This window comes from Ahaetulla prasina, chromosome 6, assembly GCF_028640845.1.
Source record: "Ahaetulla prasina isolate Xishuangbanna chromosome 6, ASM2864084v1, whole genome shotgun sequence".
NCBI classification, from domain to species: domain Eukaryota; kingdom Metazoa; phylum Chordata; class Lepidosauria; order Squamata; family Colubridae; genus Ahaetulla; species Ahaetulla prasina.
Genome location: NC_080544.1, coordinates 70319585 through 70345356, shown reverse-complemented (window position 1 = coordinate 70345356; position 25772 = coordinate 70319585). Strand labels below are relative to the sequence as shown.

Below are 25772 nucleotides of genomic sequence, written 5' to 3'. Positions count from 1 at the left end.
CGTTACTAAATTGTTTACTCTTGTGATGAAATGGGAAGTCACTTCTTTATATATTTTTTCCTTATTCTTATATTTCTTTTCTATATTTCTATATTCTCTATTTTATGTGCGTCTATTTTTTCTTTTTATTATTTTCTTTTTATTAGTTTTATTGTTGTAAAAAATATCTGTAATAATATTAGTATTATAAACCTGAAAAGGTTTTGTTTTTCCCAGCCAACCACAACTAAAAAGGATACCAGAATCCAAGGAAAGTCTGTAATAATAGAGCAATTATTTAAAAATCATTGTGGAAATTGATTCACAGATCACACCTTAAAATCCATTTAGGAGTTACAGGTAGTTCTCAACTTAACAACCATTTCTTTAACAATGGTTCAAAGTTATGACAGCACTGCAAAAACAATTTATGACCCATCCTCAGAGTTACAACAATTGTACCATCCACATGATTGTGTGATTGTGCTTTAATGCTTGGCAACTAGCTCACATTTACAGTACAATAGTTGCAGGATCCTTGCAGTCACATCATTGGAACTTCCCATCTGGTTTCCAACAAACAAAATCAAAATCAAACAAAAGCAGGGAAAGTCACAAATCACAATTGCATTGTGTCTTGCTCAACAATCATGGTGGTTCACTTAACTATCATGTCAAAAAGGCCTTAAAATTGGGTGCAGTCATGTGCTGCCTCAACAACCGTGCTGCTTAATTATTTATTTATTTATTTATTTATTTATTTATTTATTTATTTATTTATTTATTTATTTATTTATTTATTTATTTATTTATTTATTTATTTATTTGATTTCTATACCGCCCTTCTCCCGAAGACTTTGTACCGTAGTCACAATTGTGATTATATGTCAAGGACTTATTCTGTTGATTAGCTTTGTGAAAAGAAAATTCTTGGTATCAAACTAGATTAATTTCAGATACTTTTAGTCTTGTGGCCAAATTATTTGAGGTAGCCCTTGTTAAGAAGGTAGAATCATCCTCTTGGGCAGAACTTTCCATCCATTATCTTATCCTTATGCTTACAAGTGACTGGATTTTTTGCACTTTATGTAGGTCCTCCTAATAACTATGTGGTGGTAAAGAAGTGTTGATATGTAAAACTGGACATACAGGAACTGCCTCTTGACTTGAGAGCCTACATTTTGGGGATGCTAGATTTTCTAAAGTTACCTGTGTTTACTTCTCATTTGTCCTCCCTGTAGAATATCAAGAGAAGGAGGTGTATTTAATGAAAGAAATTTTTATACAATCCAACTGAGTGGTTCCCAGATAAATATATACAGAACAATAAAATAATGCAGTAATAAAAACAAAGAAAATATGGCAGAAACCAGGCAACAATGTCCTCAAGACTGTGCAAAATACCAGCAAGGAGCCAGGTGCTAAAGCAAAGCACTTTTATTTATTGATCAGATTTATTTATTTAATTTATATAGCCATCCATCTCACAAAATACAACTATGTAAGGTGTTTAACAGTCCTATAGATGACATTGTTTAATTGAAAGAAGATGAAGCACATCAACCCTGCAAGATGTGATTGGGTGGGTGGATACTATGAGATATTTTTGTTGTTGTTGTTAGTTGCGAAGTCATGTCCAACCCATCGCAACCCCATGGACAACGTTCCTCCAGGCTTTCCTGTCCTCTACCATCCTCTGGAGTCCATTTAAGCTCATGCCTACTGCTTCAGTGATTCCATCCAGCCACCTCGTTCTCTGTCGTCCCATTCTTCCTTTGCCCTCAATCTTTCCTAGCATTAGGCTGTTCTCCAGTGAGTCCTTCCTTCTCATTAGGTGGCCAAAGTATTGGAGTTTCATCTTCAGGATCTGGCCTTCTAAAGAGCAATCAGGGTTGATCTCCTCTAGGACTGACCAGTTTGATCGCCTTGCAGTCCAAGGGACTTGCAGGAGTCTTCTCCAGCACCTTAGTCCAAAGGCCTCAATTCTTTGGTGCTCAGCCTTCCTTCTGGTCCAACTTTCACAGCCATACATTGCAACTGGGAAAACCATAGCCTTGACTATATGCACTTTTGTTGGCAGGGTGATGTCTCTGCTTTTTAGTATGCTGTCTAGATTTGCCATAGTTTTCCTCCCCAGGAGCAAGCGTCTTTTAATTTCTTGGCTGCAGTCCCCATTTGCGGTGATCTTGGAGCCCAGGAAAGTAAAATCTGTCACTACCTCCATTTCTTCCCCCTCTATTTCTCAGGAATTGAGAGGTCCAGATGCCATGATCTTAGTTTTCTTAATGTTGAGTTTCAAGCCAACTTTTGCACTCTCCTTCTTCACCCACATCAAGAGGCTCTTTAGTTCCTCTTCCTTTCTGCCATTAAAGTGGTATCATCTCCGTATCTGAGGTTGTTGATATTTCTCCCGGCAATCTTAATTCCAATTTTTGATTCATCTCATGATGTGCTCTGCATATAAGTTAAATAGGCAGGGTTACAGTATACAGCCTTGCCGGACTCCTTTCCCAAATTTGAACTGATCAGTGGTTCTATGTCCAGTTCTTACTGTTACTTCTTGACCAGCATATAGATTTCTCAAGAGACCATCAATAAGATGGTCTGGTACTCCCATCTTTTTAAGAACTTGCCACAATTTTTTGTGATCCACACAATCAAAGGCTTTAGCATAGTCAATGAAGCAGAAGTAGATGTTTTCCTGGAACTCCCTAGCTTTCTCCATGATCCAGCATATGTTAGCAATTTGATCTCTAGTTCCTCTGCCTCTTCAAAATCCTGCCTGTAGTTCTGATAGTACTTGATCCACATACTGCTGGAGCCTAGCTTGTAGGATTTTAAGCATAACCTTATTAGCATGTGAAATGAGTGCAATGGTGCAATAGTTTGATCACCCTTTGGCGCTGCCTTTCTTTGGAATTGGAATGTAAACTGACCTTTTCCAATCCTGTGGCCACTGTTGAGTTTTTCAAATTTGCTGGCAAATTGAGTGTAGCATTTTTACTTCATCATCTTTTAAGATTTTGAATAGCTCAGCTGGAATACTACCACCTCCACTAACTTTGTTGTTGCTCAGATTTCCTAAGGCTGATTTGACTTCACATTATAGGATGTCTGGCTCGAGGTCAGTGACCACCCCATTGTGGTTATTAAGGATGTTAAGATCATTCTTGTATAGTTCTTCTGTGTAATTTTGCCACCTCTTCTTAATCTCTTCTGCCTCTGTTAGGTCCCTGCCATTTTGGTCCTTTATCATGCCCATCTTTGCATGAAACATTCCCTTCATATCTTCAATTTTCTTGAAGAGATCTCTGGTCCTTCCTATTCTATTGTTTTCTTCTATTTTTTTGCACTGTTCATTTAAGAAGGCATTCTTATCTCTTTGCTATTCTCTGGAATTCTGCATTCAATTGGGTGTGTCTTTCTCTTTCTCCCTTGCCTTTCACTTCCCTTCTTTCCTCAGCTATATGCAAAGCTTCCTCAGACAGCCATTTTGCTTTCTTGCCTTTCTTTTTCTTTGGGATGGTTTTAGTTGCTACCTCTTGTACAATGTTGCGAACCTCCGCCCATAGTTCTTCAGGCACTCTGTCTATCAGATCTAATTCCTTAAATCTATTTGTCACCTCTACTGTATATTCATCAGGGATGTGATTTAGTTCATACCTGAGTGGCCTAGTGCTTTTCCCTACTTTCTTCAATTTAAGTCTAAATTTTTCAACAAGAAGCTCATGATCTGAGCCACAGTCAGCTCCTGGTCTTGTTTTTACTGACTGTATAGAGCTTCTCCATCTTTGGCTGCACATAGTGAATCTGATTTCTGTGTTGACCATGTGGTGATATCCATGTGTAGAGTCGTCTCTTGGGTTGTTAGAAAAGATTGTTTGTTATGACCATCGTATTCTCTTGACCAAATTCTAGCAGCCTTTGCCCTGCTTCATTTTTTACTCCAAGGCCAAACTTGCCTGTTATTCCAGTTATCTTTTGGCTTCCTACTTTAGCATTCCAATCCCCCATGATGATAAGGACATCGTTTTTTGGTGTTAATTCTATAAGGTGCTATAGGGCTTCATAGAACCAGTCAATTTCATCGTCTTCAGCACCAGTGGTTGGGGCATAGACTTGGACTACTGTGATATTGAATGGTTTGCCTTGGACTCAAACTGAGATCATTCTGTCATTTTGAGGATTGTATCCCAGTATTGCTTTTCCTACTCTTTTATTGACTATGAAGGCTACTCCATTTCTTCTGAGGTATTCTTGCCTGCAGTAGTATACCTGATGGTAATCTGAAATAAATTCACTCATTCCTGTTGATTTTAGTTCACTGATTCCTAAGATGTCAATGTTCTGTCTTGTCATCTCTTTTTGGTGCTACTAGTACCAGCCCTCTGCTCTTCTCCAGCATATAGGACACCTTCCGACCTGAGGAGCTCATCTTCCAGCGTCATATTTTTTTTCCTTTTGGTACTGTCCACGGGGTTTTCATGGCAAAGATACTGGAGTGGGTTGCCATTTCCTTCTCCAGTGGATCACGTTTTGTCAGAGCTCTCTGCTATGACCTGCCCATATTGGGTGTCCCTGCACGGCATAGCTCATAGCTTCATTGAGCTATGCAAGCTCCTTCGCCACGACAAAGCAGTAATCTATGAAGGAGACTATGAGAGATAGGTAGTCCCAAAAGTAATCAGGCCAAATGTCATGTAGAATTCTATAGATAAAGACCAGCTTCTATATTTGATACTGAGAAGATGTTCTAATATTGTTTTTTGTGCTACAGAAATGTATCTCTTTTTATATATTTTCATGAGTCCTTTACTGATGTTTTTTAGGTGGCCCTAGAATGTCTAATGCCTGTCGCTCCAATCCATGCCAGAATGAGGGCACATGTCTTGAAAGCAGTCAAGGTTATGTTTGTGAATGTGCAGAAGGATACGCAGGCACTGACTGCAGAGATAGTAAGTATTGGAGTCAAGCACACTAAACAAAATGTTTATGCTCTCCTTGAGATTCATGCCTGTATACATTTATTTCTAAATTAGCAATGGAACACTGCAGTCTCGTTGGGTAACTTGAGGAAAACAAATTGTTTTCATTTGTTTTCTTTTTCAAAGTGATTGTATCTATGCAGGTTCTAGCTCTTGAAAAATTACTATTAATACTTTCTCCAACCTCATTAAACTCCCTGTTGTTTTAGATTTATCAGTAATAATAAGATCCTATCAGGAATTTGCAAAAGAAAATATTGACATAGTTAGCAAACTAATAATGGGATTGATGTCTTCATTTGCATGTGGTGGTACTGATGACATGGAAGATAGTGACATGACTTCAGAGTTAGATGTATGGTGCAGTAGCTACTATTTTAAGTTTGTGTCATGGCCATCATACCTCCTTGCTTGAACTCTGCTCTCAGAATTTTCAGAATAAAGAGGTTTATAACGTTTTTCTGATGTCAAATTTATTTCAAAAGACTTGCAAATTTGGGGTATTCATCATTTCAAACTGGGGATTAAAGTGTGAGCCAAATGTGAGCGCAGCATAAAACCAGAAAAAAATTTGATCTTTGTACGTTCAGTATATTGCTGTCTAAGTGACTTTAAGACCTGTGGATTTTAATTCCCAGAATTCCCCAGTCAGTATGCTGGTTGGGGAATTCTGAGACTTAAAGTCCACAAATCTTAAAAGTTGCTCAGATCAAGAAATGTTGATTCAAAAAATTCCATCAATTTTTAGTAGCGAAGCCTCATACAGGGGACAGGCCTGCAGTAACAGATTGTAAGCAGGATTTTAACATTTCACTGGTGGAATTTGAGATTTTTATTTAACTATATAAAGTCTGTTTTAAGCCTTACACTTTTACCACCATCACCAGTATTTCTGCCTAAAAATGTAGGAAAATGTATCATTGGTTTTCAGCAGCGGCCATATTAAAGTTGGTGGTACGGTTAAAGAGGACTCTGGCTGATGTAAAGTAAAGGCTTTCAGCACTAGATAGGTTTACCTGTCCTTGTTACACAGAGAAAAGAATCAGCTCCCATCATGTGTTGCTAATTCTTATTTTAATGCCTATTATCCAGGGCCATTTTTTTTCTCCAGTTTCTGGAGAACGAATTTCTTTCATACTCTCTGTATCTCCTGTTGACCTCATTTATGTTCATTAAGCTTTTCCCACTCTTAAGCTTACAGGTACTAATTATTTCTCATACCATCTTCTAGGAACAGAATAGGCAGTGTCTGCTGTATTAAAAAACAAAAACAATAAGGCTCATTAGAATTGTTGAACCAAGGGCAGATACCACCACAAGGGAGCATTTAATAGGTAAAGTGTGATTACTCCTGTGGGGAGTACAGCTGGTTTGTAATTTGCCATTGCTTGGATATTAATTAAAGAAAATAACGGATGTTATGAGAAAAGGAAGTAAAAGTTCTTCATAAGATACATAACCAGCTCTAATTCTGATATTTCCTCTCAGCAGGCTACATCATCCTGCTTTGGTTACTGGAAATAGATTAATGAAGGCTCAGATTTGCTGGCTCAGATGAGTCTAATTTGTCCTCCTCAACATTCTTCCTCCCTCCCTCAAATTTTTGCAGAACTCTCAGATGACTGCGAGTGTCGAAATGGAGGAAAGTGCCTGGATGGAAATATCACTGTGTGCCATTGCCCACCTGGATATTTTGGGCTTCTCTGTGAATTTGGTAAGAAAAAGGTTTGGAAGATTTGCCAGTCAGGATGGCCTGAAATTATCTCACTTTGTAATTAATTACATTTTGATTTTTATCTCCCTATCATGGCATGCAAGGTAGCATGTATGATTTCTCTACACATTCAAACTCCTATTTTATCCATATATCCATAGTGGATTTGATTATGGATTGATTAGTTCAATGTTATCTAATTTTCTTCATTTATGAATTAGGATCAGACCTATCGCTTTTCAATACTTCTGCACTCAAACAAGGCTGCTCTGGGCATGAAAGATACTATACTAGTTGCCCATTTAAAGTTTATTGTTTGCCTTTGTTTAGTGATCTTAGATGATTTCACATTGATCCCACCTCAGCTATCCTGACATTTCTGACTGACATTTCCATTTGTGAACATGGGCAGAACTCTTTTTACATAACTGCCCAACCAATGTTTTGATTTCTTCAGAGCCACTCCCTGGCATATGATCACTGAAAGCACCAAGAACCAAGCTAACAGTCTAAATTTGTGTTGGCCACAAGTAATGATCTGAGTCTGTATCTATAGCTGATACCCTCAAGTTATTTTGGATACAGATCAAGCCAGTGACTGATAATCTGACTAAGATGAAGAGTTAGTCTAGGGAAGATAATTTTATGCCATGCAGCACTGCTTCTTCTCTTGTGTGTCCTATATCTCCTTGCTTTGTAAGTAAAGAAGATAACTTTCCCTGAGCTGGATAATTGATCCTGCTGAGTCTAATGGGTGACATTTCTCATCATTATAAAGCGCATCTGTAGCGTGCTCAGTTTTGTAATAAGAAATCACCCTATATGTGCTTTTGCTCTATTGCAGAAGTGACTACTACACCTTGCAATATGAACACCCAGTGCCCTGATGGGGGTTATTGTATGGAGTATGATGGCAGTTACCTTTGTGTGTGCCATACAGATTATGGCACTAATCACAGTAAGTAAAAAAAGTTTCAGAGGATTAGAGTGTGTCCTGATTATAAGAAACATGATAGGGAAGAGGGGAGAATTTCATATAATGATGCCAATCAAGAGTGAGCCTGGTTAGTGAAGGTTAAGGGATAGGTTTAAAAATGAAGGCGGGAGAAATGCAATCTTGAGAAGTGCAATATAATTTATAAGGAACATGCAAGTGACATGGTAGTGTGGGAAAATAATGTGCAAGTGACTTGTACCATCTTTGTTGTTGATTATGCTGCTCACGCAAATTATACTTTCTCTTGTAAATGATATAAAATTGGGGAGAATATCAAGTGGGCTGTTAAGTTTGGGCTTTGTGAATAGTAGGAAGGAGAACCTGCTATATCTTTCAAAAAATAATCCTCCTTTGAGATTGACATTTTCTTGGCATCAGGCCCTTTAAAGTGAATATTAATATATTAATATAATATATTAATATTATCAGCGAATAGGGTGCTTTTTTTCTCAGCCATGCAATATGGGAAAAAAGTTAGCCATCACTCTCTAGAGTATTGCAAAATCTCCAACCACACCTCCATCTTGACCTGTGTATATTTAAGATGATGTCATTCTTATGTCTGCAATTCCAGGATGCATGGCCTGGAACACAGGTGTCAAACTCGCCGTGTCACATTGCTGTCACTTGATATTTTGCGATGTTTTTCCCCTTCGAGGAGCTGGGTGGGCATGACCTGTGCATGACGCATCCAGCCCATGTGCTGCCAGTTTGACACCCCTGGCTTAGAATATCCATGGGCATCTGAATTCAAAGAGATGTGTCCTATTTTTCCATGTCATTTAATTGAGCTCATCTCCATGGGGCAGGTGGGTTTTTCATTTAGCATCAGCCCATGTGAGGCCATGTCTGCTTTTGCAGCTGAGCCACCCTCTCCATGTGACTCAGAGCCCTGCCTGAACGGTGGATCTTGTGATGCTCATGAAGACTCCTACACCTGTGACTGTCCCCGAGGCTTCACTGGAAAATATTGTGAGAAAGGTACTTGACAACACAGAGGTGGTTGAACAGAATCTACATTCTCAAACCTGCTTTGATGAGAGACAACCTTTTCACCCAGAACAGGATTGGGTGAGAAACTGATTGCAAGGATTGGTGTTTTTTTCTCTCATATGACTGAACTAGTGCATGGTTCATTCTATGGCCAGCCAAAGTTGGGTGAGACCATTGAAGAAGTATTCTCTTGTTAGAACATTCATTATGGGATCCTTTCTTAGTATGTCTGTATCAATAAGTACCCAATTCATTGGCCCTTGGAAGATAGTACATTTTGGAGTTTGGTGGGTCTTAACATCTTATCTAAGAAAGAATTATCAGGTTAGTCTTTCTCAATCTTGGCAACTTTAGCATATGTGGACTTCATCTCCCGGAATTCCTCAAATTGACTGGGAAGTGTTTATTTGGAAGTGGAAAACATATGGTTTTATGTGGACAATCTGTATTGAAGATAATTTGGAACATTCGTGGGAACATGCAGAGTACTGCAATTCCTTAAATCAAGCACTTCAATCAAGCACTTGTGAGACTGTCAGCAGACAGTCTCACAAGACCCCATCCCTTTAAGAAGTTGCAGACAGTTATTAAACTAGGTGTCCCCACATGCTCCATGAGACTTTTCCCTTCTCCTTTTTGTCTAATGCCAGCTTGTTCAACAACCCCTTCTTAATACAAAGCTTGGCTTAGCAATATTTGTGAATATTATTCATAGCAGAAATTGGTTTTGGCAAAGTATTTGGTGTTCTAGCTTTAATTTATTCATAATCTGTATCTGTGGATTGGTTGTTGGAAGTTTAGGAATCGGTTTAATGTGATGAAAGGTCTAGACAAGGAATGAACAGACTACGGCTTTCATCCCATTTGCATGGGGTGTAGGGTTTATTTTCAAAGGGCACATAGCAAGTATTATTACTTTTCTCTTGCCAGCAAGACCCAAATTGTGCAGCTCTGGACCCTGCCGCAATGGAGGGACCTGTAAGGAATCAGATGGGGAATACCACTGCACCTGTCCCTACCGCTTTACAGGGAAACACTGCGAGATAGGTACTCAATGACATACCATTTTGTCTCCTTGAAATGCTTTGCAGTTGTATACTCTGTGACTTAAATCTTCTATTCTTATAGGTAAACCTGATCCTTGTACCTCAGGGCCTTGTCATAATGGGGGCACTTGTTTCCATTATATTGGCAAGTACAAATGTGACTGCCTGCCTGGATACACTGGACGGCACTGCGAAATAGGTATTGGCATAGGAGGGATCTTTGCATATTGGAGGATAATTGTGAATCCAAAGACTTTGCATGTAGCCTTTGGGCTGGCCAAGAGTTTTGTGGTTGGGTTCTTCATTCATTAAGCAGCAGGTGTTTCTATCCCCAAAGAATAAAGCTAAGGAAGTACCCATTTTGCATTAGTATTTAAAATAATTATAGCAATAGCACTTAGATTTATATACTGCTTTACAGTGATTTACAGCCTTCTCTAAGCAGTTTACAGAGTCACTATATTGGCCCCAATAATTTGGCTCTTCATTTTACCCACCTCGGAAGGATGGAAGCAGTAGTGGGTTTCAATTTTGGCTATTACTGGTTCGCTCGTGGACGTGTGTGCACATGCATGCACGACGCTTCTGCTCATAAGCATGAGCTTTTGCGCATGCGCAGAGATGACCAGGCGGGTGGGTGGAGCCTTCTGCTGCCTCCGCTACCAGTTCACCCAATTCAGGGTGAACTGGTAGCATCCCACCACTGGATGGAAGGCTGGGTCAACCTGGTGAGATTTGAACTGCCAAATTTCAGGCAGCCAGCAGTCAACAGAAGTAGCCTACAGTATTGTACTCTAACCATTGCGCTACCACTGCTCATTATCAACAGTAAGAGAGGATATTATAAAATGGCATTCATTGTAACTTTTAGAAAAATGTGATAAGCCTTTGAATAACAGTTTAGCTCTTCTTAATCCAGAAGGCAGAGTACATCCCTTTAGTTGTGGCTGAACTACAGTTTCAACATCCTTTACTTTTGGCTTCTAATCCCCTGAAAGTTACATTAAAATAAAAGCAGATGAAAAAGTGAGGGAAAGGTTATGTTCAAAAGCTTTATTAGCTTTCATGCTGTCTGTGTAAAGAAACTATTTCTGTGAAGAAATAGTTTAACAACTCTTGCCTACAGTACATAATTAATCTCTTTGATAAAATTAATGACATCTGCATCGAAGAGAGTCAAGAGATCGAACAAGCTGAAGCTTGGCTAATGTAACTGTGTTCACCTCTTAATATATTTTTAAGATAATATGTGGGCCTTAATCTTTTGCATCTTATATCTCTCAAACAACCTGGATTCCATTCAAAAAAGTTCACTTTTTTCAAAAAGGTCTTTAATATTCTATCCTGTTCTGTTCTGCTATTGATCTTTCTTCCTCAGTGTTATGATCATTATTTTCTTGAAAGCAGCACAGGAAATTTTCAGCCATATACATACATTTTGGGTCTTATGTCCCATTAAATTCAACTGGATATAAGTTCTGAGTGGTCTTTCACTGGAACTTGATTGGCACTTCAAGACTGCGCACTTTATATCTGTGTAGTAGAAAATAACTTGATAGCTTTTTGCTTGAACAGACCAAATATGATGGAAGAGAAAATAAAAACAGGTGAAGAATGAAAAGCTGATATTAGGTCTATCTCATAAGTGCCAAGTGACAAAGAAGTCATTATACTTCCAAGACTGTAAAAGCAATTTAATTTAATGAAATATAGATCAGCTTAGATTCCAGGAAATTTTAAATTCCTGCTTTGATTTGCAGATTTGAAGGCCTAAGCTGTATTAATGTTTAAGGTGCTGGACTGAGACCAAAAGAGCCAAATGCAAATCTCCACTTGATCATAGAGCTCATTGAGTGACTTAACCGAGTCCCTTCATAATATCATTGTAATAGGGTAAAGTCTCGCCATGTACAGCATATGTACATGATGATATAAATGTATATGGCAATATAAATGTAATAACAACAAGAACTACCTAAAGGATACTTATTTGATTGCAGATTGGTCATCTGTGATATTTCCAATGGTCATATGGTATTATTGGATAAGATCATATTAAGCCTTTTCACCAGCCAGCCCCTTCCTTTCCTTATTTCATGGCCTGAGATGCCCAGGCAAGTCTAACGTACCCCTATGTTTTTTCTTGCATTGAGAAAATGTTTCAACAGACATTAGTGAAATTGTATTAGTAATTTCTGATTTTAAGGTCCTGCATAGAACCTTTTGTAAGCTGGGAATGGAACAGTTTACCATGCTGGAATGAAATCTGTTTTACAGCTCCTTCTCCTTGTTTCCTGCATCCATGCAAAAATGGGGCCACTTGTGAGGATTTTGGCAACAGCTATGTCTGCATATGCTCTGCAGGTTACACAGGAAGACACTGCCAATCAGGTAACATTAGAAAAGCATAATACACCCTAGAGAAAAAGTTTCCTTGTTGGAAAAGATAATAATTGTCACCATGAGATTCATCTGTGCCAGGAAAGAGGGCAGTGCCTACATTTTTATTAAACAAAACACTAGGTTTGTTTTTTTTTAATAGAAATGCCAGTGTTCTAGAATATTCTACTTCACACTTTTTTCTTTTTTCAGGAAAAAAAGTGTTTAAAACCTGGCAGCACAGCTAGGGTAAGGCATGCTGGAATTCACAGCCCAGAGCTTTGCAAACAATTTTCTTTTCCCTCAGAACTAAAGTTTGTATCCATATTGATTAGAAGTTGTGCCAAAACTTGCATTCGTAACATTCTTTAAATAAGCATGCAGGTATGGTTGCATTCTTTTGGATGCCAATAGCTGAAAGCCTGCCTGATGGCAAGCTATAATCAAATACCTTTTCTAAAATAACTCTGCACTGACACATAAATGTGCCTTTATATTTACACCCAAAAGGCTCATCACTGTGAGGTCTTTATTTATGCAAGTCAAAGACTATAATGGCACTCATTGCTTTTTTATCTTCTGCTATAACCCTCCCACCTCTCTCTCTCCCCCTCCCTCTCTCTTTTTACTTTAGAGATTGACTGTGGAATCCCCACTGAAGTGAAGCATGCTCAGTTAGCATTTAACTCCACTAAGATGGGGTCCTTGGCAATATATCACTGTGCTCTTGGTTATATTCTGAATTCCCAAAATAACCCTCGCCTATGTTTGGCAAAAGGCATCTGGAGTGACCCACCAGAATGCAATGGTAATTTGATTCACTGTACACATATGTGTGTGTACATATATATGTGATAAACAGACAAAAAAGTAAGACTACTGTTTTTCTGTCAACTTCAAACAATCATTTCTCTTTTGACTTTTATTTTTCAGCACTATTCTTTAACAATTAAACATATTAATCTTGGAAGAATGATAGAATGAAATTAATCCTTTCTGTGATTTCTATATATCTTCCATGATGCTTTTAAAAAAATCTTTGTAGACTGCTCTACTTCTGACTACCCTAATTTAACCTTCAGATTCACTGGACTAATAATTAGTCCGGCTAGGGAGAACTGACGTCTAGTACATCTGGAGAGTTCAGAGAATTCAGAGAATGCTATTATACATATTTAATAATAGTTGGAAGAATCTAAACTAATTTTACTTATCAGTAGCACCAAAATGGACTCAAATTTTGCAGGTGTTTTGAAAGCTGGTATTTATTGATTTATTTCCACGTGTGACAATATATGATGTATGTGTATGAAGTTTCCTTGGGTGGAAAATTATTTCCATGTCAGTTCTCTACCTTAAAGGTAGAGAAATGAGACTTTTAGCATAAAACTTTTCTTCTCAAGCAACTTCCCAATTTTGCACCTGCTGTTAACTATTAAAAGAGAACATCCTACGTATAGGAGACTTGTTGCTAGGACAAGCAGTTATCTAGGATCAGGAGCAGGCCAATGGAGTGTTCTACAGTTTTCTGGACTAGGTCCCCCAGCCTATTACCAGGAGCCATGTTGGCCAGTTCTGATGAGAGTTAAAATGTGGAATGTTTGCAGAGCATCTGTTTGTCTGCTTCCATTCTCAGCAGTTTGGTTCAGACAAGGCTAATGATCTTAGTCCTGCATGATGACCAGCAAACATAGAACTTGTGAACACAAGAAAATTATTGTGTGGATAATTCTTGACAGAAGAAAAAGAGGTAAGATAATGCTGATATGGCTACAAGACATAGATATTGAATAGGTAAGGTTTGTTATGAAGGAGAAGCGATTCCCTTTATCATCCTGTACAAATAATAGGAAACTCCTGTTATCTACTGTAATCAATGGCACCTACAGATATAATATCCTTAACTCCAAGTATCATTAAACTATGTAAAGCAGAGGTTCTGGGCTTCCTGCTATATAAATCAAGCTTTATGCTTATGAAGATGCCTGTACCCTGGAAGTGATTTAGTCTAAGTTTCTGAAAGCCACACTTTTTTTTTTAATTTGCATTTATATCCCGCCCTTCTCCGAAGACTCAGGACGGCTTACACTATGTCAAGCAATAGTCTTCATCCATTTGTATATTATATACAAAGTCAACTTATTGCCCCCAACAATCTGGGTCCTCATTTTACCTACCTTATAAAGGATGGAAGGCTGAGTCAACCTTGGGCCTGGTGGGGCTTGAACCTGCAGTAATTGCAGGCAGCTGCTGTTAATAACAGACTGTCTTACCAGTCTGAGCCACAGAGGCCCTCATTCAAATGAGCTTCGATGCATTTCTTTGCGGCTGGCCTGAGACTTTGCCATCTCAAATTTTGGCTGAAACATGGTGAGGGGGGAGTGAGTTCCTGATTCATTACATCCTACTGGATAGATTTTCCTCATCCCTGAAGAAACAAATTGACTCTGGCATGACATATTCTGGCTTTTCACTCCTTCATTCATGCTTAGTCCAGATAAAGTCTTAATAGAATTTAAATAGAGAATTTGAGGTTTATAAACTTACAAAATGTTAGGGTTACAATCATGCAGTCTTATGGAATAATTGCAGGTTCTTCATGGACAATTCCTACATACCTCTATAATATCTTACACGTTCCACATAGGAGATTTTTTGTTATCTTAGCTCAAATTGGCACACTACCATATATACTAATTGTCTGTAAAATAACCTTATGTGTATTTACTCTGATTTAAAGTTTGAGCCATAGTTGCACTGCCAATTGTACCACCCATTATGTTTGGCATTCATAAACCTGATTTTCAGAAATTTTAGTTATGTCTCTGATCTTACAATCTTCCTTCTGCAAGGTTATAAAGGTTGCAAGTTTCTAGCAATAACTACGGTTTGCAGAACTCAGTATCTTTTTTTGTTTGTTTCAGGTTTGATTTTTCTGTATTTTAAATATTGTACTTGTGTTTTATTGGTGCAGGGGGGGGGAGGGAAGAAGGAAGGAACTACATTTCCATATGGAGTTTCTGCTCACTGTAATCGGCACACATAATAACCAATAATGATTATAATAACAACAATAATTATCATTATAATACAATAATATAATTATACTACATTTCCATAAGGAGTTTCTGCTCTCTGTTAACAGCACACATAATAACCAACGATTATAAGAACACTATTTATCATTGTAATGCAATAATATAATTATAACAATGATTATAATAGCAACAATAATAATAACCAACAATGATTCTTCCCTACAATAAAGAACTGCTAATAAAATTCCAAAGGGAGGTAATTCTTCTTAAAGAAGGGATGAAGCATTCACTCCCCAGTGTATATGCTTCAAGTCTACTAAAATATCAGAAAAATCTCCCAGAATTTAGGAAGCTATCCTTTACAGTGACATTATGTATACAAGTATAAGGTCCATTTGTAACTTTTTACAATTGCACTGAATTGTAGCAGTTCTCTGGTATTTTAGATGGATTTTAGTTCCACTTTGGGTTGTTGGGGTTTGAATCTAGAAATGTTTGTATCAGATATGGCTCTTCTCACCCATATTACCCTGCTCAATAGTAGTAACTGTGAGATGGATCTTGAGTCCTAGTGGACAACCATTTAGATATGAGCCAGCAGTGTGCAGCAGCTGCCAAAAAAGTCAACACAGTTCTGGGCTGCATAAACAGAGGAATAGAATCAAGATCACATGAAGCGTTAATACCACTTTATAATGCCTTGGTAAGGCCACACTTGGAATATTGCATTCAGTTTTGGTCGCCACGATGTAAAAAAGATGTTGAGACTCTAGAAAGAGTGCAGAGAAGAGCAACAAAGATGATTAGGGGACTGGAGGCTAAAACATATGAAGAACGTTTGCAAGAACTCGGTATGCCTAGTTTAATGAAAAGAAGGACTCGGGGAGACATGATAGAAGTGTTCCAATATCTTAGGGGTTGCCACAAAGAAGAGGGAGTCAAACTATTCTCCAAAGCATCTGAGGGTAGAACAAGATGCAATGGGTGGAAACTAATCAAGGAAAGATGCAACTTAGAACTAAGAAGAAATTTCCTGACAGTTAGAACAATTAATCAGTGGAACAACTTGCCTGCAGAAGTTGTAAATGCTCCAACACTGGAAATTTTTAAGAAAATGTTGGATAACCATTTGTCTGAAATGGTGTAGGGTTTCCTGCCTGGGCAGGGGGTTGGACTGGAAGACCTCCAAGGTCCCTTCCAACTCTGTTGTTATTGTTGTTGTTGTTGTTGTTGTTGTTATTATTAATGTGTTTTAGGGAGAACAGCAGATATTGCAATTGTTTTCTCCTCTTTGTCTGTTTAGTTACTTCTCTTAAAAACCAACATTGTGCGATCCTGAATTCTGATGATTGGGAGGGAGGGTTATTTTTAAAATGCACAATTTTTGATATTCAAACTAATGATACCCTTTATAATTCAACTTATAATTTAAGAAGCAAGAATACAGCAGTCTCTTTCCAGATGCTTTCTAGACATCAGATTTTCCATTGCAGATAGATGATGCCTGTTTCTTTTACCTTCTTTTACAGAAATCGATGAGTGCATATCTCAACCCTGTCTGAATGGGGGGTTGTGCAAAGATCAAATTGCCCATTACCTTTGCTTGTGTAAAGCTGGCTATACAGGAAGCAACTGTGAATCGGGTAAGAAAACATGGAAATATCTTTACTAGGAAATTGTTTAATGTTACTGTTTATTAGTGAAGTACATTTCTTATTGGATCACAATTCTGTTAATACTTTGGAGCCTTTGATCTCAAAAGCAGGGTTACTACTTATAGGATGCCAAAGTCAAAATGACCACTAGCACATGACAAAGAGATTCAGAAAATCCCAACACTTTCCTACCCATATATGATAGCCATACCTAATAATAATAATAATATTTTAATTTGTATACCGCCCTTCTCCCGAAGGACTCAGGGCGGTGAACAGGCAGATAAAATATAAATACACACAATAATTAAAAACATCCCTTAAAAAACTAATTTAAATGCCCAAAATGTTAAAAAACGTACTCCCCCTTAAAATAACACAGTTTTAAAAACCCATCCAATAAAAATAAAAATCAGGCTAGTCCAGCCATACGAAATAAATAAGTTTTAAGTTCGCGGCGAAAGGTCCTAAGGTCAGGTAATTGTCGAAGTCCGAGGGGAAGTTCGTTCCACAGGGCCGGAGCCCCCACAGAGAAGGCCCCCCCCCTGGGGGCCGCCAGTCGACACTGTTTGGCTGACGGCACCCTGAGGAGTCCCTCTCTGTGGGAACGCGTGCGGACGATGGGAGATAGAAGCCGGCAGTAGGCGGTCCCGTAGATAGCCGGTCCTAAGCCATGGGCGCTTTAAAGATGGTAACCAATACCTTGAAGCGCACCGGAAAACAACAGGTAGCCAGTGCAGTCTGCGCAGGATAGGTGTTATGTGGGAGCTCGAGACGCTCCCTCAATAACCCGCGCAGCCGCGTTCTGAACTAGCTGAAGTCTCCGGTGCTCTTCAAGGGGAGCCCCATGTAGAGAGCATTGCAGTAGTCCAGGCGAGAGGTAACGAGAGCATGAGTGACTGTGCATAAGGCATCCCGGTCCAGGAAGGGACGCAACTGGCGGATCAGGCGAACCTGATAGAATGCTCTCCTAGAGACGGTCGCCAAATGGTCTTCAAAGGACAACCGACCATCCAGGAGCACGCCCAAGTTGCGTACCTTCTCCATCGGGGCCAATGATTCACCCCCGACAGACAGCCGCATCTGCAGCTGACTGTACCGAGGTGCCGGCATCCACAGCCACTCCGTCTTGGAGGGATTAAGTTTGAGCCTGTTCCTCCCCATCCAGACCCGTACGGCTTCCAGACACCGGGACAGCACTTCGACAGCTTCACTGGGATGGCCCGGGGTGGAAAAGTACAGCTGGGTGTCATCAGCGTACAGTTGGTATCTCACCCCAAAGCCACTGAAAGCTTTCCTAAAACATTGTGTTGTAAGTAGTTGACAAAACTCTATGAAAGAATGGGCAAGATTCTTTCTGGCAAACCACCCAGACACTTGGTAGCTGCCCATTGTCATTGGACTAAGTTTGATGGCTATATAAATTGAATGAATGAATGAATGAATGAATGAATGAATGAATGAATGAATGAATGAATAAATAAACAAACAAATAAACAAATAAACAAATAAACAAATAAACAAACAAACAAAGGTTCTTAGACCATTTTTGTTAGTTTGTCTATCACATCCCACTGCAATCAAAGGGGTCCTGGCATCTTCCAAGCAAAAAGTTAATCAAAATATCTACAGTACAATTCAAAGTAAACATTTTAAAATCTACATTTAAAATAGTGACCCTAATAAATCATCCACAACAATCACAATAACAAAAAAAATGATAATATATGGTTTCATGATATACTGAACTGAAACACTCTCTACAAAGCTCAAACATTCATTTCTGTCTAAAAGTCATCAGGGAAGGAGCCAGTCTGGTCTCTTATAGGAGACCATTCCAAAACAATTGAAAAGAAGCATTTCTTGGCTTTAGCGCCTTGTCAACACCAGCACTTTTAAATTATATTAAAGACCAACCAACAATTGGTACAAGACTTGACAATATTGGAATTATAAGTTCCCAACATTGGGTAGGAATCAACACAATAGGCCACTACATTCTTGTCCAATTGCTGTTTCTTAGTGGTTTTTAAGGGCAGACTACTGCATTGCAGTAGTCTGACATGAGATGCTGTAGTCAGGTCATCCTGCACTAGATAAGGCTGCATTGAGTGCAGCAGCTGAAGCTGGACAATTTGCATTGAGTGCACCAGCTGGACCCTTCTAGCACAATTTCCACTTGCTTTTGAAGCACAGCCATGAGTCTAGAAGGACTGTGAAATTGCAAACCTGTTTTGGAACCTAGGAGTCCCTGAATGTAGTAGATATATATGTTTGGCAACTGATCAGTATTTTCAGTCATTATCTACCAGATGTATCAAACTACAGTTCCCAGAGTTCCAAGCCACAGGTGATCAGGTGATGCAGTGGTTAGAATACAATATTTCAGGCTAATTCTGCTGATTGCCCACTGCCAGCAGTTCGCTAATTTGAGTCTCACCGGCTCAAGGTTGACTCAGCCTTCCATCCTTCCGAGGTTGGTAAAATGAGGACCCAGATTGTTGGGGACAATATGCTGACTCTGTAAAGCGCTTAGAGAAGTCTTAAAACAACTATGAAGCATAATATAAATCTGAGTGCTATTGCTATTGTACGATTTAGCTGTAAAATACTTCAATTCCTTTCAGATTTGGATTCTTTTCAGATCTCTTGCCTGAATATTTGTAGGCTGGACAGGGGCAGGAAGAGGCCTTCAGGCAAGGTCCTGTTACTTCTCCATATGTTCTGGAGAAGAGCCCTTCCTATAAAGAAAGAGTTCTAAGTAAATAAAGAAATCAAAAAGATCACATCCCAAAATGTCTACAGCAGATCAGATTAAAATGGAAAATTAAAGTGCATTCCATTTAAGTGCAGTTTCACCAATCATTATGCACCTGACATCCAGATGTTGGGGATAATCTTAATAACTAAATTCATGGTGTGTGAAATATCCTAGTCTCAAATTAGGAATTTTATCAGCTGAATCACAATTGGATAGCTGTTCTTTTTGTTGCCTGCTTGGAAGAACAGCAAAACTTCCCATTATCCTTTCAGATATGAAAAATCTGTTTTGACAGAACCCCAAGCCATTAATGCAATTGAGATAGAATTCTCAGCCTTCTAAGAAGAAATGAGAGGAATTAGTGCTGGGAACACTGCAAATAATTTATTCAGGAATAGAATGATGCAAGCCTGAAATAATGCCATTGTTTACAAGGGGAGGATTTCACAAAAAATGAAAGTAGCAGAATATTAACCAAACAAATAGAAAATTATGATATAAAATGGTGGCCAATACATTCCACAGTACTTTTTCAAATTACAAAATAATCCCAGGACATTCCTTGACTATTGGATGGATTGGATTGGATTGGATTGGATTACATTTATATCTACTTCTTCATCGGGCTCTGTTAACAAACTAGATAAAGAAAAATAAAATCTGCCTCTTGTTCAGTCAGTTCACTCCTTATAGAATTTGACTATCATCTTTTACCTACTGTGAGCAAGTACATCTACTTTTGCTTAAGTCAGTATAAAGGCAACAACATAAAATTAGCTGCTTCCTTTGTTGCATCTGTTTATTCCTGTAGTGGACAAGATTGTCCTGTTCTTCTGTTGCTGCTGTCCCTTTTCAACACGTTATCAGACAGTGAGGAAAACCATGAGAATCAATGCATTGAAGCACTGTGCACTGAGTGGCAATTCAGAACAGTCTCCTCTAGTCTGATATGTTTGATTTCTATTCCATGCCCCACGAGAGTGCCACTTTTTTTTCTGGGATGCATGTGTGTCTTCAAGTTAGTCTTGACCTGCTGATCACTTCCTGGGCTATAAACTCCGCGGTTTTCTTTGTAGATTTTCAGAAATAGCTTGCTATTCACTACTTTCTGAGAGAGAAGGACCAGAACCAGAGCCACCCAGCTGATTTTGTGTCTATGTTCCCTCCTGTACTCTGCAGCACCCACCACCTGTTCATGCTCATCCACCTGTGTGCCCTATCACACTCAACTGTGACACCCTCCTGCCTGGCTATGTTCCCATCATGTCACAGTAGTCACCTGCATGCTCTCCCACATTCCGCAGCAGCCAACCCATGCCTTGACATACTTGTGATTCACGATGGTGGCCATATCTGCACTGGGCTGCCACTGGCCTGCTTGCAAGCTGCCCAAAACTTGCCACTTTGTGCCGGCTTCCACATTGACTTTGCTTGTTGGAAACTAGTTAACAGCCTACAAACTTCTTCTAACAATGGCAGCAGGTACTGCCAGGATTGCCATTGTTAAACCATGTAGTCACATGTTGTGTTTTACAACCATATTGCTTAGTGACAGAAATTCCAATCCCAATTATTTTAGCTAAGTGAGGGCTACATACTGTTTCAAGGTTGCTGATACCCACACATAAACACAAAGCTTCAAAACTTTGAGATTCCCCGTTACAATTGTGACTGTAATCACAAACAGTATGGCTATTGTATCTAATGGTACAGATACACTTCAGGATATTCTTAAAGTAAATTAGCGGTAATAGGTCCCTTCATGTCCCTTCTTTCTGGAATGAAATTGTAAAGATCTGGTCCTCTCTCTTCTACTTTGATGGAAATCCTGGGAGAACTTCGTGTCAAATGTAGCTGGAAGGTGAGAGATATGGAACGAAGTCAAGAAGCACAGTGCTTATGGAGAAAAGCAAATGCTAGGAGAAAAATGTCTGTATGAAGACTGACTAGTTACCAGAAGGATGACATCTGCTCATATCTCCCAACACTCTAAAATCAACCTCTGTTCATCTGTTGGACATCGAAAGGAAAAAAACAATACTTGTATACTAGTACAGTTTATAGCAACTTAAGGCTGTCTCATTCATTGATTGGGAATATGAGAACAATTTGATGCAATGTGGGGGGTTCATATTGTCAAGGCATAGTTGTACTATAGCTGCTGGCAGACAAGGACAAGCCTTATGCGTGATTCATTCTTTCAGTTATAAATGACACCCTGTGATTTTGTTTTTTGGAGGCTCCTAAGAATTCTATTGTTAAAATCATTTGCTTGTGCAAAATTGCAATTAAGTATGCCTGTACTCACATTCCTTGGCATATAATTCTAAGAAATGTATATTATCCTAAAGTATATCCTCAGCTACACTAAAGATATCTGCCTGAACCACTTCCAAATGTTTTCTGTCTCTTCTGGGCTTTTTATCCTTCATTGTGCTGGCAAGGATCTTCCATATCTCTGTCAAGGTCACCTCCCTTATTCACTACAGTGTAGTACTAATTATAATGCATCATTTGCTGCGTATGTTGATCTTTATATTGTTCTGCTGTCCCTTTGCTTGCACAAATAATTATTAAATCTTGTTAATTTTTGCACTATGTAGTTTTTAGTGTCAATTCATTGCAGTTCTAAAACTTTGAGGAGCTGCTGTGGCTATCAAGCATGGAAGTTATTTTGCAACTTTGCATAAGTAAAACAATAAGATTTAATTGAAACGGGAGGTAAGACAAATCGCTTTAGACTCCATGGATATTCAGTAATGCTGGTTTTCTAGCACATCATTACTGTTGGGTTGAATAACTCAATTAATTTTTAATTTTTCTTTCACACCTGCAGAAATTAATGAATGTCAATCTAGTCCATGCAAAAATGGTGGAATCTGCAAAGACCAGCCAGGATCATTTATCTGTCATTGTTCTGAAGGCTTCATTGGAACACAGTGTGAAATGGGTAAATAATGAATGAATGAATGAATTCTAAGAAAGTTCTTAGAACTTCCAATATTACTTCTTACTAACAATGGAAGATAAACATCTTTGTGTTGTTTGATCTGTCTCATAAATATGCTTTATTCAGTATAAATATTAATTAACTATTACAGTAAAAATCATAGCTATTTAAAGAAGTTATTCCTTCTGAATTGGAAGGCAGGGTGTTTGTAGGTTGAATAAGCTTTGTAGCTGGTTCTAGATTGTATAAGCTGTTGCAGGTTGTATAAACCTTTTATTTATTTATTTATTTTATTTATTTATTCACATTTTTATACCGCCCTTCTCCGGAGACTCAGGGCGGTGTACAGCAAATAAAACAACAATAATCCAAAAATATTAAAATACAATAACAAGCTTAAAAATCTAATTTAAATGCTGTATAATTAAAAATATTAGCTAAGAAAAAATTACCAAAGATAAAAACCCTGTTAAAAGCCCACTAAAAACCCTCAGTATTAAAATCAATCAGGCCAGTCCCGCTTGGTGAAAAAAGAAAGTCTTGAGCTCGCGCTTAAAGGTCCGAAGATCAGGGAGAAGACGGAGTCCCACCGGCAACTCGTTCCACAAGGCCGGGGCCCCCACAGAGAACGCTCTTACCCTGGGGGCTGCCAGCCGACATTGGTTGGCCGATGGCACCCTAAGGAGGCCTTCCCTGTGAGAGCGCACTGGACACACCGGACGATGGGAGATAACTGGCGGCAGCAGGCGGTCCCGTAAATATCCCGGTCCCATGCCATGGAGCGTTTTAAAGGTGATAACCAACACCTTGAAGCGCACTCGGAAGACCACCAGCAACCAACCTTGTAGCTGGTCTGTGCACAGCAGTATAAATTAGAACATATCACTGCTCTAATTCTTAGAAAATGCTATTTAGAGATTTACAGATTTTATACATTCTGATAGAGATTTTAGATGGCATGAAGTAGTTACCTATTCATCTCACTGAGGAGGAAGATAATCTGCAGTGATTAGGCTATGTTGAGCCAGCTGTGATGTATTCCTATTATTTTTAGATTTTCTGTATATCTCCCCTGTCATGAGGCTATTCATTACAGTTAGATTGTCATTTTAGATAGTTATTCAAGTGATGTATTTCTTAATGAAATTGAAACCTCTGAAAAGGTTGCTAAACAACAAATCTGAAATTGCACTAACTTGGGCCCCATAAGTATTTTTCCTTAGATTTTCATAGAAATAATAATGTCATTATCTGACATGAGTTTCCTCCACCAATTTCATACTTATTAAGCAGAAAGTATACAGTGCATTCATAAAGTATTCAGATCCTTTTCACTTTTGTCAATTTTGTTATGCTGCTGCCTGATTCTACAGTTGTTGAAATTCATTTTTTTCTCATTAATCTACACTCAGGATCCCATAATGACAAAGTGAAAACAGAATTTTAGAAATGTCTGTAAATTTATTAAAAAGAAAAAAACTGAAAAATTACATTGGTATAAGTATTCAGACCATTTGCATGATTCTCTGGTCTGATGAAACCAAGATTGAACTGTTTGGCCTCAATTCTAAACATTATGTCTGGAGAAAACCAGGCACCACTCATCACCTGCCCAATGCCATCCCAACATTGGAGCATGGTGGTGGCAGCATCATGCTGTGGGAATGTTTTTCAGTAGCAGGAGACTGGTCAGGGTTGAGGGAAACCTGACTAGAACAAAGTATAAGGATAGCCTCAATGAAAAGATGTTCCATAGCACTCAGGACCTCAGACTGGGCCGAAGGTTCACTTTCCAACATGACAACGATCCTAAGCTCATAGCCAAGACAACACAGGAGTGGCTTAGGGAGAACGCCGTGAATGTCCTAGAGTGGCCCAGCCAGACTTGAACACTATTGAACATCTTGGGAGGGACCTGAAAATGGCTGTCCACCAACAGTCACAATCCAACCTGACTGAGTTTGAGAGGATTTTCAAGGAAGAATGGCAGAAAATCCCCCAATCTAGGTTTACAAAGCTTGTCGTATCATACCCCAAAAGATTCCAGGCTGTAATTGCTGCCAGAGATGCTTCAACAAAGTACTGAGTGAAGAATAATTATACCAATGTGATATTTCAGGGTTTTTTTCTTTTTAATAAACTTACAGACATTTCTAAAATTCTGTTTCACTTTGTCATTATGGGGTACTGAGTGTAAATTACATTACAGCAGGCATCTTTGTAAAGGGCTATCCACCAGAAGCAGAGTCATCTTCTTAATTCCATGTGACACCTCCTACAGATATCTGAGTGAGTGTATTTATGCTCCCCAGAAGTGGACGCCTGTAAATCAAATCCATGTCGGAATCGAGGAAGTTGTGAAAGTCACAGTGGTTCTTACCTGTGTGTCTGTCCAGAGGGATTCTTTGGCTATCACTGTGAGTCAGGTAAGGTAACATGAAATGCAAGGGATTTTAGCAAACTCAAAGGTAGTTACTAACTTTCTAAGACAGTAAAAGGAATAGATACAGTATATTGTATATGTTTTAAGGAAGTTCGGTCTTCCCTTACAAACATTTTCACTTTTCACAGTTTCTGTATAAACTGTGGTTCTCAATGAATTGTTTTGTCTTCTGTCCTAGTTAGTGATCCCTGTTACTACAATCCATGTGGAAATAGAGGGTACTGTCTACCAACTAATGAATCCCACATCTGCACCTGCAAAGTGGGCTATACTGGCAGGAATTGTGAGAAAGGTAATCAAACTAAAAAGCTGAATCTACATTAGTCATGCTCGTCCTAGAAAATAGTAATTGTATGGATTGAATACATTTTTTCCTCCTCATTTTTTCTTCATATGGGATGAACAAAATCTCCTTCCTAATTTCATCTCAACAATTTCAATTGCTGGATGGAATTTCATTAGGAAAGTGTCAGTGGTTTTACAATAGATACTGTAATTGCAAAAACATCTTCCTGTGATGTTTTTGTTGATTCTTCTGAGGTAGCTGAATTCCACTATTTGCCTTTTTTTCCCCTAGTTTTCCTTCCAGGTATATTGTAATGTTGGCGAAGGAAATATGGGAAGAAAACCTTTTCATTGGGAGGGCACAGTACTGTTCTGAGAAGGAAGGTGTTAAAAAAGATAGTCATTACAGCACCCATCTCTTTGTATATACATGTGATGCTGATGGGCATACATATTGATTGGGACTTTGATTGCATTGCTGCAACTGTTGTTGTGACTATTTACACACACAGAGGGAGGAAGGGAGGGAGGGAGGGAGAGGGGGGAA

The 25772-nt window shown here is 38.8% G+C and overlaps 1 protein-coding gene across 6 annotated transcripts in view; it reads left to right on the top strand.

Annotated features, from left to right (window-relative positions):
• The window catches only part of SNED1 (sushi, nidogen and EGF like domains 1), a 79655-nt gene that overhangs the window by 42485 nt on the left and 11398 nt on the right, over nt 1-25772 (top strand). For 5 of the 6 annotated variants that reach the window (XR_009155656.1, XM_058187540.1, XM_058187545.1 and 2 more), the window contains exons 10-21: nt 4809-4934; nt 6574-6678; nt 7523-7636; nt 8537-8656; nt 9599-9715; nt 9797-9913; nt 11992-12105; nt 12728-12901; nt 16661-16774; nt 22384-22497; nt 24810-24923; nt 25119-25232. Coding sequence is in view for 5 of the 6 variants with exons in the window: in XM_058187540.1 (XP_058043523.1) it covers nt 4809-4934; nt 6574-6678; nt 7523-7636; nt 8537-8656; nt 9599-9715; nt 9797-9913; nt 11992-12105; nt 12728-12901; nt 16661-16774; nt 22384-22497; nt 24810-24923; nt 25119-25232 (1443 nt within the window). In the remaining variant the exon portion in view is untranslated. The remainder of the gene's footprint in view (nt 1-4808; nt 4935-6573; nt 6679-7522; nt 7637-8536; nt 8657-9598; nt 9716-9796; nt 9914-11991; nt 12106-12727; nt 12902-16660; nt 16775-22383; nt 22498-24809; nt 24924-25118; nt 25233-25772) is intronic. The other variant, XM_058187542.1, reaches the window with a different exon arrangement.